Source organism: Anser anser (genome assembly GCF_964211835.1).
Source record: "Anser anser genome assembly, chromosome: 18".
NCBI classification, from domain to species: Eukaryota; Metazoa; Chordata; class Aves; order Anseriformes; family Anatidae; genus Anser; species Anser anser.
Genome location: NC_139739.1, coordinates 9,834,642 through 9,849,574, shown reverse-complemented (window position 1 = coordinate 9,849,574; position 14,933 = coordinate 9,834,642). Strand labels below are relative to the sequence as shown.

Here is a 14,933-nt window from a genome sequence, read left to right as displayed (position 1 = left end):
AAAGTCCAGTCCAGCCTTTTAGGAAGGCTTACCACATTTTATAAATAGATATATCTGTACAGAAATGTATTTAAACGCATGGCCATCTTAAAAAAAAGAGAAATATATCTTTAAAAAATTATCGCTGTTTTCTAAGAGTCCAGACTCTTCTCTGCCATTGCAGGAAGCATCCTTACGATACAGCAGCCCCGTGTAACACATCTGTGCAGTTCAGAGGGAAGTTATACCACAGCAGGAGATATTTTGCCTTCAAAAGCATATCACAAAGCTACTTCAGCCAAAGAGTCTAGACCTGGTCCCAGATCTAGTAACTGCTGCTTTCTGCTCTGGCAGCTGTACCTAGATACCCCTTACTACTGATGGCTCACAACGTCCAGCTTGCAGCAAGCTGAGCACAGACAGTTCACTACTGCCTTGCTGATGACTGGAAAATTTAGAAGAAATCAGATGCCTTCCTTCTTTTAGGAAGCTGCAGTAAATTGTCTGTGATCGATGTAGTGTCTTGAGATACTGGTGTCTGAGATACTGTCCTAGACTGTGGGGTGCCTGTGGGTGTCTGAGGCCCGCTTGCTGGGGTCTTGTAACCAGGTGTTCCCGTGTGGGCTGGGGAAGGAGTATAGCTGGCTCGCAGGGCTTTGTCAGTGTATTTACTTGCAGTCCTGTTTACTAGTCGCTGCAAAGCCGGTGACATTGCTGGGCTTAGTCCTTTCGGAGTGAGGCTGGAATAGAAAAGACAGTTTTAAAAGATTTTACAGTAAAAATTTGCCATTTATCAGGAGTACTATCGATGCTCCCACAGGAGAGTTTGGTGTCCACTCCCTCCACTGACCTCACCCACTGGCTGCAGAAGTCCTTCTGCCTGCAGGTAAACGCAGCCTGTCTCTAGAGAAAGAAGTAATGGAGAAACATCTAACACCCCTCCTAAACGTGAACAGCTCAGCCTGCCTTTTTCCTTTGAGCCTGTACTGTCCTTCCTTGACCCAGTCAAGCTGCCTGGGTGGTGTGGGGCAGAAGAGTAACGCTCACCAGAGGGAGTACCACAAACAACCACCACACACCTTCCCTTGGGAATTAAGTTCCTTCTTAATGCTTTTGGCTTGACTGCACCTCTGCTGCTTCCAGCACTCTTCTCATTTCTCCTTTTCTGCGTATGTTGATTTAAATCTCATAAGAAAATACCCTTTCCCAATTCCACTGTCAGAACAGAAGTCTCACCTGGCCAAGTTTTCCGTGACTTTTCGAAGAGCCTCTTGCTTCTTTGCTCGGTTTTTAGCTGCCACTTCATTGGCCATCTTGAGTCCTAACCTCTCACGACGCCCAGGCTCCAGGATCTATAAATACATCACACAGTTTATTTGCCAAGGCACTAGTATGGGTGCTGCGTAGTGAGACAAAGCACCTCCACGGTTGGATTGCAGCTGACAAGGACCAAAACCAGGGAGGAGTGGGATCAGCCCACTCTTCTCTTCTGCTATATGGAAGCCAGAGAGGACAAAGAGACCTTCAACCTGCCTTTGCAAGTAACAAAAATGGTAGAACCAGTTCAGTCAAGGAAGCAGCCATTACCTCTGGCATTTCCTCCCTCCTGCTGTCTCTGGTAGACAAACAATGTCACCTGTGTCTTGCCCAGCCTGGCCCACAGCCAGCCGGCTCTCAGGCAAACACAGCCATAGCTAAACGCAGCAGGAAAACCAGTCAAGGACTTTGACGTCTGACAAAACGGAGGCACACACAGAAAATTACACCTTTCTTAAACTAAGAATCTCAGACAACTCACATTCAATGACACCAGCAGGAGACAGGTGGCATGCAGGGTCAGGTGCCTTTAGCAAAGCCAGAGTACCTTCCCTACCCTCAAATGATACAGCTGCCTCAGTCTGTGACAGACAGAAGATCAAGACAGAATAAAATCTTATGATTTCTGCCCATTCGTACATTAAAATCAGAGAAACCAGGCACCTCTCCAGGTTCCTCCAAAAGCCCCTTCATCTGGGCCCATCACTGAACTTTGAGTTTCACTCTCTTGCCAACTGTGTGTTCCACCTCAGGTACCTTCACTAACTAGCTTTCATGTGGATCCATGTCCACCTCCACCCTCCAAGCAGAACCTAGATTATTAGTCTCAAGGACTGGAACGCAGCCCAGCGATGTGTCACACATCCCACAACAATGTTAATCTATTAGTTACTTGCTTGTCTTTCTCTTCTTAGTCCCTGTCCCCCCCCCCCCCCCCCCCCCCCCCCCCCAAAAAAAAAAGAAGGACATCTTGACTCCTGACATGAAATACCTTGAAAGCTGGTCCAGGTGTTCGGTCCACATACGGCGTTTCCGACCCATCCAGACGCAAAGGGGTGGTTTCGATTTCACCCCACGTCATGAAAGGAGACTCATTCACACCTAAAAACAAATTTGTAAAGTCATATTCACGCAGGACATCTGACTATTTGGCCAGTACACACACACACGCAAAAAAAAACAACATCCGGAGAGCCAAATTATGAAATGCAGCAAATTTATCAGGACACAAATGAGCCCTTCTACTGCAGAGGAAATCACAGCCCATTTGAACAGTGACATGTTGTTCCCATTAAAAAGGCATGACCTTAAACTTCCAGGACTGCTTGTGGCTGTGACACCCTCTAGGTTACAACACCCAAGCTGTCCTTTCCATGTGTTTATTTTTCTATTTGGTATGCTTTTGCTTAGTGAAACTTTTTTTTTTTTATGGTATGAAAGCTCCTTCAACATGGGGAACTATTTAAAAATAGGGAAATGAGTAATGTATGTAATAAGCCCCATGTACTCACAATTCACCTTGAGGTTAGCCTGTGCCAACCAGTGACAACATCTTGCCTAACAGAACCTATTCTGTAGTTGTAGCTACGAGCCCAGCTAAGTCACCGGCTAGAAAATCCGGCTGTCCAGCATTTAGGAAAGGCATTTACATGGAGGAAAGGAAGCGCGTTCCATATGCCACCTACAGGCTTCTCAGAGGAAAAGCTTCACTGTGCTCACCTTTTAGCACAGTGATAAAAGAGAGGGAAACCCACACTGGTGAAGAACAGCTCAAAATTTGGATACCATATCTGAAGTAGAAGAAAACAACCAGTATATTCTAACTAAAAGTATCCCGAAGCTAATACATCTGAACAAAATCAATCTGTTACACCCAAGTGTATTAAGATGAAAAGAAGAAATAGGAAGGAGGAAAATACTATGTTACACTGTGAAGCCAGTGAGATAAAATATATCCCTATCAGCTGGGCTGAACCATCACACAAGGAACTACAGGACACATGAACAAGAACACTCCCCACTTTGTAAAAGGAACAACTGAACTTGTTGGAAGGTTGTTTGAATTTCTGTCTTTACGCACTAGAGAAGCCTCACCCATGGATTAAAAGAAAATAATAGCAGCCACTGAATGCCAGGTGCAGGTTGCCTAGGATGGCTCACCCCTCTAGAGGATTCCTGTGCAATGGCAGAGCAGCTTGCTCAGAGCCTCTGGTACTGCGTGACTTTTAATCACCGCATCAAACTGGCACACACGGTACACAAGTCACCAGCACATGAGACACATACAGCCTTACCTCCTCATCTAAACCAAAAACAATACTCCAGTGCTGAACAAACAGTACATCAACAAGTGCAGCAGCAGTCCTCTTATATCAAGGGGAGGAAAAAAACAAACAAAAAATAAAAACCCACCACCACCAAATACCCGACAACAAAAAAAATTCTTACCAGGGGCGGGAGAGGGGGTAGCCACAAATCCGTATCCATTCACTTTTGGAGACTCCTGGGGTATCAGCTCTTTCCCATCTGGTCCCACTTTGCCCTGTTTGTACTACAATAATAAAAGACAACGTCATTCATCTGTCTTTAGAGAAAGGTGCCAGTCAGCTCTATCAAGCACACACAGAGTTCTCCTGGCTGACAAACAACATCAGAGATCAGTTTTAAAAGGCTTAGGTCAGAAGCAGTGAAATTATCCAACCTGAGCATTGAGGGCTGCAGCTTGCTGGAGCTGGGATTTGCTCACGGCTTGGCTAAAAGGGTCCTTCACAAAACGAGTGTTTCGATGGACAACTTCCCTGGGCTTCTTAAATGTGTCCTCCTCATCAGGTACACCTGGAAAAGCAGAAAGTCTTTCATGGAAGGGCTCAGGTACCATCAGGATATGATTTGTAACACAAAAAAAAGATAAATTAGGATCATTTTTTTTTTGTTTGGTTGGTTTTGGTTTTTTGTTTGTTTTGTTTTTATTAAAGGAAACAGTCAACTATACTTTCTCTCTACTTCACGTTTTTTGCAGAAATTATCAATTGTATATTTACAGCCAGAAAGGAAGCTACAAAACGATGTAGCTTTCTGCAGTAACCAAGGGACCAAGAAACAAAAGGAGCATTCTTTGAGAAGCAATGAATGAATACAGATGACAAAAAACATGCTTATAAATAAGATAAACCAAACTGGAAAGGTCTAAGGCTCCTGTAAACAAGCACTTCTGTAATATGTTCGGTGATCATGTTCAGTGACAGAACATGCTCGAGCTTTGCAATCAGAGGCAATGAAGCAAGATCCCAAGAACGGGGCGGGGCGCAGAAGACTAACAAGTGCACATCTCTGAGCTCCACAGAATAAATAGTGCAGTATCACCAGAAAGAGCTCCTCCGTCATCTACAGAAGTGCTGTAAGCACTGTTTGGAGTCAACCCACCTAGACCAATGCATCTCCTGAGAGACTTGCTTGCCTCACCTGTTGGATAATACATGAGGGTGTTTCGAGCAGTGTACTCCCAGGTCTCCAGCCCAGCTTTCACATTCTCCAGGGCTTGCTGCTCCGCTGAAGGAAGTGCCAGGTTTTCATTTCGTCGCTGAAAGGATGTAAAAAAAAAAAATTAAAAAAAAACAAAACAGGTATGAAACAGACTCCTGCTATCTTTTAATCAGGCATATACAACACTTGGAGAGCTCAATCACCAGCTCAGCTACGTGCCCTAACGCACTTCACACCTGCATAGCATGAGCTCCCTCTCTCTAGCAACTGGCACTTGAGAAAACATCCTGTCCCCCAGGTGAGCTTTGCAAACAAAAACTCCATATAAAATTCTCGTATAAAATCAAGTGAAGACTAAAGACTTCTCAGAAAGATTATGACAATTATATCTTGCAACAACACTTGTAATGGTTCAAGCTTTTCCTCTAATCTAGTAATCAAAATTAAAACGAAGCCTTCATCACTAAAAAAGGGAACAGCAAGACATGCTATGTGTCTGATATAAAGGCAGTCTACAAGGCCAAAGAGAGTAACCCTGGGAGAATCTTTGTACCACCCCAGTCTCACACAAAATGTATTAGCTGACACAAGCAGTAAGAAAAGAGCAGGAACTGCTTCAATACTCAGAAAGTTGGAAAACTTTTCCATAGGAATACAGCTATGGAAGTATTTACCATACTCACACGATTACCTGCATGCAGGTACCAGCACAGTAGCATCACTAATACTTAACAAGAAATTAGCAGAATACAATCAGCCACTAAGTTACTAAACTTTTTATTTTTTCACACTAAAATTAGACAATTACTACCAGAACAGATTAACTGATGTCATCCATAGGTATCATCCATATACATTTACAAAGCAGCATCGCTGCTGAACACGTCAAATGAGGCCAAGGCATCTGCTCCACAAGCAGGCGTGCTGTGCAAGGAAGAGCAATGTCTGAACACACAGCACTGCCTGACAGAAGACACAAAGCATCAGCACCAGGCTGGCTCTGACAACCTTGCCTTGACCCAAAACAATCCCTTTGGGGATGTTCTGCCTGCCTTTTAATTCTGCTTTAAAGCATTCTAGCCAAGAAGATGCACAAGGGTCCACAGAGGGCACTTGTACTGCAACAGGCTCTGAGGCTTCACATTAGCTGGGATTAAAAAAAAAAACCACAATGATAAACTTCACTTATGTGTTAGTGCCAAACTTCATTAAAAAGGCACTGCAGCTCACATCCACATTGACACATCTGGCAACAGTGTGAGCTGCTCACTACTGATCTAGAAAGACTGACGTGGCAGCCCCAAAACAGCTCCTGTATCTCCCATTAAGCTAGCTGAGGAAGACAGCACAGCCAGCCCCACTGCGTGCAGTATTTTACATCTGCAGTTGAGCAGATTAATACTGATAATAGACACAGAAAACTGAAATAAGAAAAACGATCTATCTGCAAATGATAAATGGCTGATGGACAAACACGAGGGACTGTACTTCAGCTGCTCTCTTTGATATTGCTGCTTCTGGAAGAGACTGCCAAGAACACTCATGCGTGTACCTAGCACTGTGCTTCACAGACTCAGAGCCCCAGGCAGAGAGAGATCTTCAGTGACTTATGTCACTTATGTCACCAAAGACTATCTTTGTATTACAGACGGGGAAAACAGGACTTCAAAACGAAGCAGTCAGCTATCACAGAAGCCAGAAAACTCAGGCTTAGCTCAGCTGTAGATGTGATCACTCCATGCACCTGCTATTCAAAATCAAGTCCTTTCTGTTCTTATTCAATAATGATTAATTCAACAGCCTAGTTCAACAGCCCTATACTCAAAACCAATGAATTCTCCTCTGGATTTACAGCAGGTTTTGAAAACAGAAGGTGAGATAATATACTATTTAATCAAACAAGAAATACAGCAAAGTGGTGTTTCTGTGTTGTGTCATTTTGGAAGAGCAGAGCTACACTTGAGCCATTTCCTTACCTGGGTGTACTCCTCTTCTGCATTGTACAGCCAAGCATGCTTGACTTTCTCCTTCTCTTTGGCCACTTCCATGATCTGCTCAAATGAAGCATTATCTTCACTCGTGTGTTTTGCTAAGAAGCTGTCCAAATTGGGAAGTGCATCTTTACCATCTTTTTCTGCTTCTCCTAACAAGAGGAGGGAAAAAGCCTGAGAAAGGTTAATACCTCCCTTTCTATAAGAGACCTACACATAACTCGTAATCCTTTCTGAGAGCTACCCTTCTACTGACCCACTAATAATTAAACCTAGTGAAAAAAGTATATAATACATGCAGAGTGGTACAATATTAATTTTTTAGAAGACATAACTAATTTTCACATAAAGGCTTTTATGGCATTTATAGCCATTTGTGTTAAAGGGAAAATGTGGACAGCTGCTAGCAGACCTCCGCAGTACACTATACAAATATCTCTACCCCTGCCATCGTTGCTTATTGACCCTAATTTCAGGTGACACAGGAAAAAATTACTGCTTTCAAAGCAATCAACTGAATTAAGAATTTGCACTGCCCTAAAGAGACCCATAACTGAGTACTCACACACCTGATATGAAACATTACATCAAGTCCAACTCCCAAGTGATCATTTTCACTTACTTAGAAGGTTAATAGAAACTGCTTAAACATCAGCTAAATACCCGAAACCTTTCCAGGAGACAGAGCTCACAAACATATTTTCCTGCTGCTGAAGAATTCAGCTACAGGAACATCATTCTCCTACCTTCCTCTGCAGCTTTGATGCCAGCTTTGGATTTATTCCCCAGTGGAAGACCACCTGGATGCACTTCTGGGGTTTCAAATGTGGCCGGAGTAACATCTGAGACAGAAACAAGAAGGTTCACATGGTTACCAGAGCACAGAACAGGACATTTGCTGTGGTATCTTGCATCACAGTACGGGTCACGTACCAAATACGAGTCACAGAAGATGTATCACAAGAAGAACAGTTTAATTAAAAACTTGTGAAAAGACTATAAAATAGTCTTTTCAATACTGTGCTAATCACTGAACAAGATTTTGCTCTAAGACATTTTTTTCCTGCTGAGAAAAATACACAGGAGAGCCAAGGCCCCGTGTATTTGCCATCCTATGTTCAGCTTTAACCAACAGAAGCAGCAGTGTGAGCTTGTTAACAATCTTAACCCAGGTGAGTGCTAGCACCTATGGTAGGGATGGAAAGGAAGCCACTTGGTGACATGTGTTCTTTTGCCATGACAAAGCTAGTTACCTAAACTGCGCAGCTAGAGCTCATCCAGGCACTGGGCTTCAGTATAAAACATAAAAAGCAAACATACAACAGGGCATCAGATGCCTGCTACGCAAACCTCTGACAGTCATGAACTTTCAACAACTTCCATCCTAAATATATGAAAGTCTTCTTTACCTACATTTGCAACAAAAACCCCCCAAAATACAATAATGACTGAGAACATAGCCTAGAGCTTCTGATACTGTAATATTGCAAGTCAGAACATGTAACTTTCCCTAGAGCACACGAGCTTGGCAAAATGTGGCTCTGAGTTATGGTTACATTGCAGCTGTTTCCGCCCCCACTCCCCCAACAGCACTCCTTCTAAAAGGCATTATTAAACACCATCAGGGAGCAATTCAGCACCAGTCACCAGATACTGGCTACTGGTGACTGTGGTATGCTAAAGAATCAAGACTGACATTACATGGGACTTAAGATAACCACCGCCAGCACAAAGTTAGGTAAAAGAGCAATAAAATTAAATATAAAACCTTTCACCTTTAATAAAACTAATAAAAAATAAATAAATAAAGTTACAAACAGTTAAGACAGACTTTTTTCTCTCTTGCATATCCCACAGCATAAAAAGACAAAGCACACTTTTTTTTGTTTGTTTGTTTGTGTTTTTTTGTGGAAACTACCTATACTCTCAGCTTAAACATTAGGGCAGCCCCGGTGAGCGGCTCTTACACGGCACAGGGGTGTCCCTCGACGATTTGCCCAGCGAGGAGCCAAACTTTATAGCGATTTGCCTCATCTTCTCCAAGTCACCGTTTTCCTCAGCCTCCAGATATTCCTTCTGCGCTCGCAGCTTCTCCACGTCGGGAAAGAAGTCCCGCTGAATGATCTTCTCTAAACTCTAAGAGCAGGGAGAAAAACACAAGAATAAATCGCTGTGACGCTGCGGGGACCCCCGGGGGCGGCCGCGCACGGGCGCTGGGGCCGGGCCCAGGCTAGGCCGCGAGCACCCGTGGAGGCACGGCGCGGGGCCGGCCGCGCCCGCCGCCCACCTCGATGTACGCCTCCTCATCCAGGATCTTCTTGGGGGCCGGCCGGGCCGCCGCCGCCTCCCTCTCGGCCGCCACGGGCACCAAGGCCCCGGCGGACGCCCCGGGAGCCGCCGCCGCCGCCATCATGGCGCCTCCTCAGCCGCCGTAGGCGCCGCGCGGTGACGTCACGGCGCCCCCTGGCGGCCCGTTGCCATGGCAACGGCGCGGCCTGATCCCAACCCGCACCCCCTCAGCCCGCGGCCTACCCGGGGCGCCCCCCGAGCGCCGTGCCCCGAGCCGGGGCCGGGAAGGGCCGTGCCGCCTCGCCGCCGTCCTCCCGGCTGCCCCGACCGCAGGGGGCTCCGGCTGGGGGCTCCTTGGCGCCCTGCAGGCCCAGCGCCGCGGCGGACGCCCTCTTCTGGTGCCGCCACTTGGCCCGGCGGTTCTTAAACCAGACCTGGAAGTGTAAAACAAGAAGTGAACACCCGCTGCGATCAATGCGATTCCCCACATAAACTTTCCCCCACAATAAATGTAATACAGAGTGTAGTCAGCCCTCCCCGAGTGATGGCATACATAAGGGACACGGGCTCAGGTGCGGGGCAGGAGCAGGACCGGGCACGTCCATGTTTGTACAGGTGGTTCAGTGACAGGGTGCGTTCATGGCACCAGAAGCCAGAATAAATAACCCAGCCGAGCAGTTTTATACTCTGCCATTACTTGCCAAACCTAAACTGTGTTTTGTCAAATACCCAAGAAAGGTTTCACACTGAAGCCCTGCACCTGCAGCTCCCAAAAAAGACAGCACAATGCCTCAGTGTTCCCCTGGGGTGACAGCAAGCAGAGAGGCACAATGCTCCTCCTGGCACCTCACGGGGCTGCAGGACCTCACCTCCACCCTCTCCTCCTTCAGGTGGATGCGGTTCGCCAGGTGCTCTCTTGTGATGACGTCCGGGTACTGGTTCTGGTGGAAAAGTGTTTCCAGGGCCTGCAGCTGGTCCTCGGTGAATATGGTGCGATGGCGGCGTGTCCGGCGCTGGATCTGCTGGAAAGCCTGCAGCTCGCTCGGGCTGCCCTGGGGACTCCTGCAGGTTCTGGCTGCCGAGTGAAGCAGCCGCATGGGCCAGGGGAACCTGGCATCTGCAAGGAGAGGGACAGTCAGCGCCATGGGGACAAGGGGATAAAACACAGCCCTGGCTCGACGCAGGTCAGGCACAGACTGCATCCACACCTGTGAGGTGGAAGGAGCACAGCCGGCCAGCTGGCATGGATGAAAAGCTGCATAATCATGATGCAAGCGTGAGAAGGGCTTAGGGCATCACTCAGGGAAAAGTGTGCAGGCAGGGAGCACTGGTGGTGCTTTCCTTGTTTACTTGCCAATTACACAGTGGCCAGATCCAGAAAATGGCCAGAAACTTATAGAGCAGATAGAAGTTGTGACTCCACCATGACATGGGGGATTTCTGAATTTTCAGGATACTTTTGAACCACATGCTTGAGGTTTTCTACTTTTTTTTTTTTTTTCCAGATGCAGCAGTTTTACTAGATGTAACCAAAAATATCTTTCCCTTAAAGGACAAGTGAGGTTTCCAAGGGTGGGTTGTGTCGTGAAGCTCAGGCACAGCTCTGTGTACTGGCAGCATGACCATGGGGCCCCACACTCCCTGAAGAACTTCCACCCCTGGAAGGATCAGCCTCTCTGTGTGTTTTACAATAAAGCAGCCATACCTGGTGATAAATAGCACCTGTTGTTTTTAAAACCCTGGCAATATTGCAGGTAAAGTGCCTGCTCTCACCAGCCACACTGAAAACGGATCCAGCAGTCTGAGGAAGCCGAGCTGGGGCTGTAGCAGGCCATGTAGTGCCACACCTTCACAAAATGCCCAGCATTTCCCCTCTACCCAGTGTCAGCACCAGCCCCTCCACAAGCCGCATGCAGCACATCAACCCCAACCACTCACCCAGCCAACTCGGAGAGTGCTGCAGGGGTCGGGCACTCGTGTGGGAGCAGCAGCAGCAGTTGCAATCTGCACCTTCCAGCTCTTCCTCCTCTTCCTCCTCTTCCTGCAGGTTGCTGGCCGTGATGGCCTCCAGCTGGCGCAGTCCCTTGGGCGTGCGGTCCAAGATGCCCCGCAGGCAGAGCGGGACCAGGACCTGGGAGCTCCTCTCTGCCGGGCTGGAGAGGATGTTCTCGATGCTGAACGAGCACTGCAGACCTCTCCTGCCCGAGCCAGTGTCTGGTGCTGGCTCTGCAGACATCCTCGGCCAGGAGCAGTGGCCGTGGGAACAGGAGCTCACGCTGAGCAGGGTCTGCTCTCTGTGCACTGACTTTGGAATGGGGTCTTGCAAGGAAAAAAGGCAGCTTACATAGCCTTCAAAGCAGACCAGTGGGGCTATCCAGAACCGCTGCTTTGTCCCGGAGTTTCAAGTGACTGTCATTCTTGCAGCAGAGTTTTTATTTTATACACACGTGCGCTTCTTCTCCCTCTAACCTAACTGCTTTATGGCTGAAGCCACCCTAAATATATATGGAGAGATATAATCCTTTCGGAAAGAAAACCGTAAACCCCCTTGTGAATAAAATAAATTCTAACTAATCTTGGTGGCTTTGTGAAGGGTTAGTGTGGATCTAAGATTTAGCTAATCCCACAAAAATGACTCCAGAAGGAAATCTGATTTCTCCATCTCGGGTGTAGATTTGAGGCGGTTATGATCTCCATTGTGCCGGAGCCTCCAATTCAGGGCAGGGGGAGGACAGCCGTTCCCAGCCCGGAAATGGACCGAAGGATTAACTCCTTAAAAGAAGCAAATTATCCCTTTCTCTGGCCAAATGAAAGCTTTCCCATCAAAAGAGAGCTGTCATATCATACAATATGAGAGAGAATAGAGTTCAGCTTAATAAAAAGTCATTTTTAATGATAGCATGGCCTTGGCTGCACCAGAACTCTCTGCAAAAGTTGATTTATTTTCTGCTGAGAGCAGAGAAATTGTATTTTCCCTCCTTCTCCTTTCCCCCACCTCCATTGCCCTAATCAGAGTAATAATACTAATGCTTTACATATATCTAACACGCTCTTTGTCAGGATTCAAATCCCTTAATAAATTAGATACGTGGCAGCTCACGGCAGCTCGGTGGCATACAGCCACCTCCATACAGCTGTCTATGAGGAGACAGGCAGGCTGTGTACCCGCTCGGCATTTGGAGGTGATGGAAGGGAAGGGCACTGTCTCTTCACGCACGTAGGTGGCCCTGACACAGCTTTTGGGGAAATGTGGCCATGATACCACAGCTGACATTGCAGAACACCAAGGGCAAGCCCAAAGCAGCCAGAGCCAGGCTGGCCAAGGTCAAGTGCTTACAGAAACAGATTGGCCAAGCAGGATGTGCGAAATGTCATCTGGGGCATCCCTCTTACTGAAAACCTTCCTGAGGGTCAGGCCAGACACAGCTAAATACATCTAAAACCTGGTGGCCTAGAATTTAACCACTGGTTTTATGACTGTAGTGGGGCAACCAGGAAAAATTTGTTGGTTCAGTTACCAACTTCTGCCAGAAACGGGACCTCTGGGGAGGCGATATCCAAGAGTGGTCTGGGACTCATCACAGATGAGGTTCTCCTGTTGGGCCTCGTAAGAAAAACCAGCCAGGGCTGGTGGGCATCAGCCTAGTCTGAGACACTTCAGCATTAGAAATGTCCTGTTTCTTACGAGGGCTCAGTCTCAGGCACAGCATTTTTGACAGAGCTGCCACAGCGTAGATCATGGGGGAAAGAAGGGGCTTTGTAACCACGAACAGCATAGGTACCTGTAATTAAACTAGTGGTGATGACAAAGTGCTTGGGCTCATGACTAAAATAAGTAGCTGGCGCTAAAACAGGGAACCTGTGGTTGAGCTCAGGTTGCTTTGGAAAGTTTAAACCTGAGTTTTCTTGCCCTCAGTGCTGCTTAAGCCAAGAGCTAGCGAGGCTTTGGGAACTCACCAGGGGAGCACTCCTGCTCGGTATTTCTTGGCAGGGGAGGTAAGGCACCAGTCACACTCGTGGTACAATGAGGAGACATAAGTGAGAGTTGTGAAACTCCTGCACATCAAATGTCCATGTGGCACCTCATGGAAATGGGAGCCTGTCCTTGGGTGGTCCCCATCTCTGGCCCCCTTCTTTTCTCTTTTTTTTTGTCTTCCACTGCCAGGAAGGGATGCCAAATTGCTTTTCTACCCTCAAATCTCTTTAAAAATCTCACTTAAAACAGTATTTTTTCTTCTATCCCCCTATTTTGCTTCTCCTTCAGCTGGCGCAGGGGATGGCATGAGGACGGGTCCTGCTCCCCACACCATGCAGCTGCAGGGCAGGCAAGCGTGGCCTGGGTGGGTGCAGGATGCGACCTGTCCTGCTCTCAGCTGTGATAATCATATGGCCGAAGCAGATTAATTCTCATTCCCCATCCTGCACAAAGGACGTCTTTCCCTGGCCTCCTCGGCCTGGCCCTGCCTTCCCACCACACATGCACTTAGCCTATTAGTATCTCCGCTGATTGCTTTCTTTCATTTCTCCCGTACCTTTCACTTCAGAAAATGGACTGGTAATACTTCTTTTATCAAAGAATTATGGGATTTAGGACCCAGATCTTACAAAGAGACTTTTGATAGCTGCTGGTAATCAAATCCCAATCGGCAGACACTTCTCTGCACCCTGTTACCGGAGAGGAATAAAGGAAAGGGATTACTGATGTTCTGTTTACTGAGCCTCTGAGAGATAGGATCGCTGGGCTATTTCATATTAGAAAAGGGAAGGAAAATAAAACAAGAAAGAAAAAAATGCAGACAAGGGAGGACAATATAGATATAGATAAAAAGAAAAGAAACAGGCTCTTATCATTTTCTTATTGGTTAAGGAGATTCCAAAGCCATTATAGAGGATTAGCAAAAAGGTTAATCTGCTTTAGCCGTTTTCTTGTCAAAAGTGAATTTACAGGGGTTGAAAATCCTTCCTATGGCGAAACCTGAAAAATCCTCCTCTTCCTCTCTGACCCCTGCCTTCTGCAGGCAGCATAAGGGGAAATGGAACCAGAGCCTCAGGGACCCTGAAACATGGGAGCCCCTTCCCTTGCCTGGGTGCAGGCATCATGGGCACGGGGGCTCTGCTTGGGCAACGCGTTCCCCACTTCTTCACTGCAGCGATGGACTGGCGAAGGAGTTGATCTGCAGGCGCAAGCATCCTCCTGTGCCGCCCTGATTGACTGGGGTGAAATCCAGGGATGTTTCGCTGGTTTGTAATAGCAGCAGTGAGGGCAAACCTGGCCCTGTGGCTGGCTTTGGACTTCCAGCTTAATGTCTAAAGCTGAGCAGAGCTGGCAAACATTGCTGAAAACTATAGTCTGTTGGTTTCCTAGAAGCCACATCTCGGCGTCCTCCAAGCCATGCTCTCCTGGGTGGCCAACACAGCCATTACTCTCCTTAGTGCCTCCGCAGAAAGCAGAGCAGGAAAAATCACTCCTGCAGGGTCAAAACCAGCAAAGAGCATCCTGGCGAAGCAAGCAGATGAGCTCACCCCATTCCTTGTGAAGGAAAGTTCCTTCGCTGGTGACAAGAGGGTGGCGTGGGGACCAGGTTAGATCTGGCATACATATCTACTGGTGATTTGGGAACCGTGGTGAGCAGGCAGGAGGCAAAATCTACAGATGATGTTAAACGACCTGCTTATACTCCGAGAACCTGCTGCCACTGACATGATATCCTCTGTCGGTCTGGTGCAGTGTGGCGCGATGGGAGAGGTGGCTGTGCCAAGCAGAGGCGTTGGGCTTGGTGTGCGGGACACCTCAGTGCCTCCTCTGGCAGCACCTCAGCCTTGCCCAGCTCCTCTCCAGTCCTTCCAGGGCTTGCTCCTCTACCGACTATGGAA

General features: G+C 47.4%; 2 protein-coding genes across 3 annotated transcripts; both read right to left on the bottom strand.

Annotated features, from left to right (window-relative positions):
• Window positions 1-4: 4 nt before the first annotated feature.
• Window positions 5-9,232, bottom strand: ESS2 (ess-2 splicing factor homolog). Of its 2 annotated transcripts, none has more exons than XM_083803569.1 (10): window positions 9,058-9,232; window positions 8,738-8,906; window positions 7,517-7,612; window positions 6,756-6,922; window positions 4,759-4,876; window positions 3,998-4,131; window positions 3,745-3,847; window positions 2,288-2,397; window positions 1,216-1,331; window positions 5-719 (listed from the first exon to the last, which is right to left on the bottom strand). In XM_083803569.1, the coding sequence occupies exons 1-10, from the start codon at window positions 9,181-9,183 to the stop codon at window positions 434-436; spliced, it is 1,425 nt and encodes a 474-aa protein (XP_083659695.1). In that variant the 5' UTR covers window positions 9,184-9,232; the 3' UTR covers window positions 5-433. The 2 variants fall into 2 exon arrangements, with proteins under 2 accessions (XP_083659695.1, XP_083659696.1); XM_083803570.1 differs by having other exon boundaries at window positions 6,756-6,944; window positions 9,058-9,216.
• Window positions 9,233-9,298: 66 nt separating this feature from the next.
• On the bottom strand, window positions 9,299-11,295 carry GSC2 (goosecoid homeobox 2; the record flags this gene model as incomplete). The annotated part of the gene is made up of 3 exons (XM_083804555.1): window positions 9,299-9,493; window positions 9,929-10,176; window positions 11,070-11,295. 3 exons carry the CDS (start codon window positions 11,293-11,295, stop codon window positions 9,299-9,301), a joined length of 669 nt encoding a protein of 222 aa, XP_083660681.1.
• Between the last annotated feature and the right edge of the window lie 3,638 nt (window positions 11,296-14,933).

Bases quoted from the DNA above. Each gene is read 5' to 3' on its own strand.
- ESS2 (XM_083803569.1), bottom strand. From the start codon at position 9,183: ATGATGGCGGCGGCGGCGGCTCCCGGGGCGTCCGCCGGGGCCTTGGTG. The intron at 7,613-8,737 runs GTAAGAGCCGCT...TTTCTGTCTCAG, and splicing joins GAGGGACACCCCTGTGCCGT to ATGTTACTCCGGCCACATTT. The intron at 4,132-4,758 runs GTGAGGCAAGCA...CTGCTTTTCCAG, and splicing joins CCTCATGTATTATCCAACAG to GTGTACCTGATGAGGAGGAC.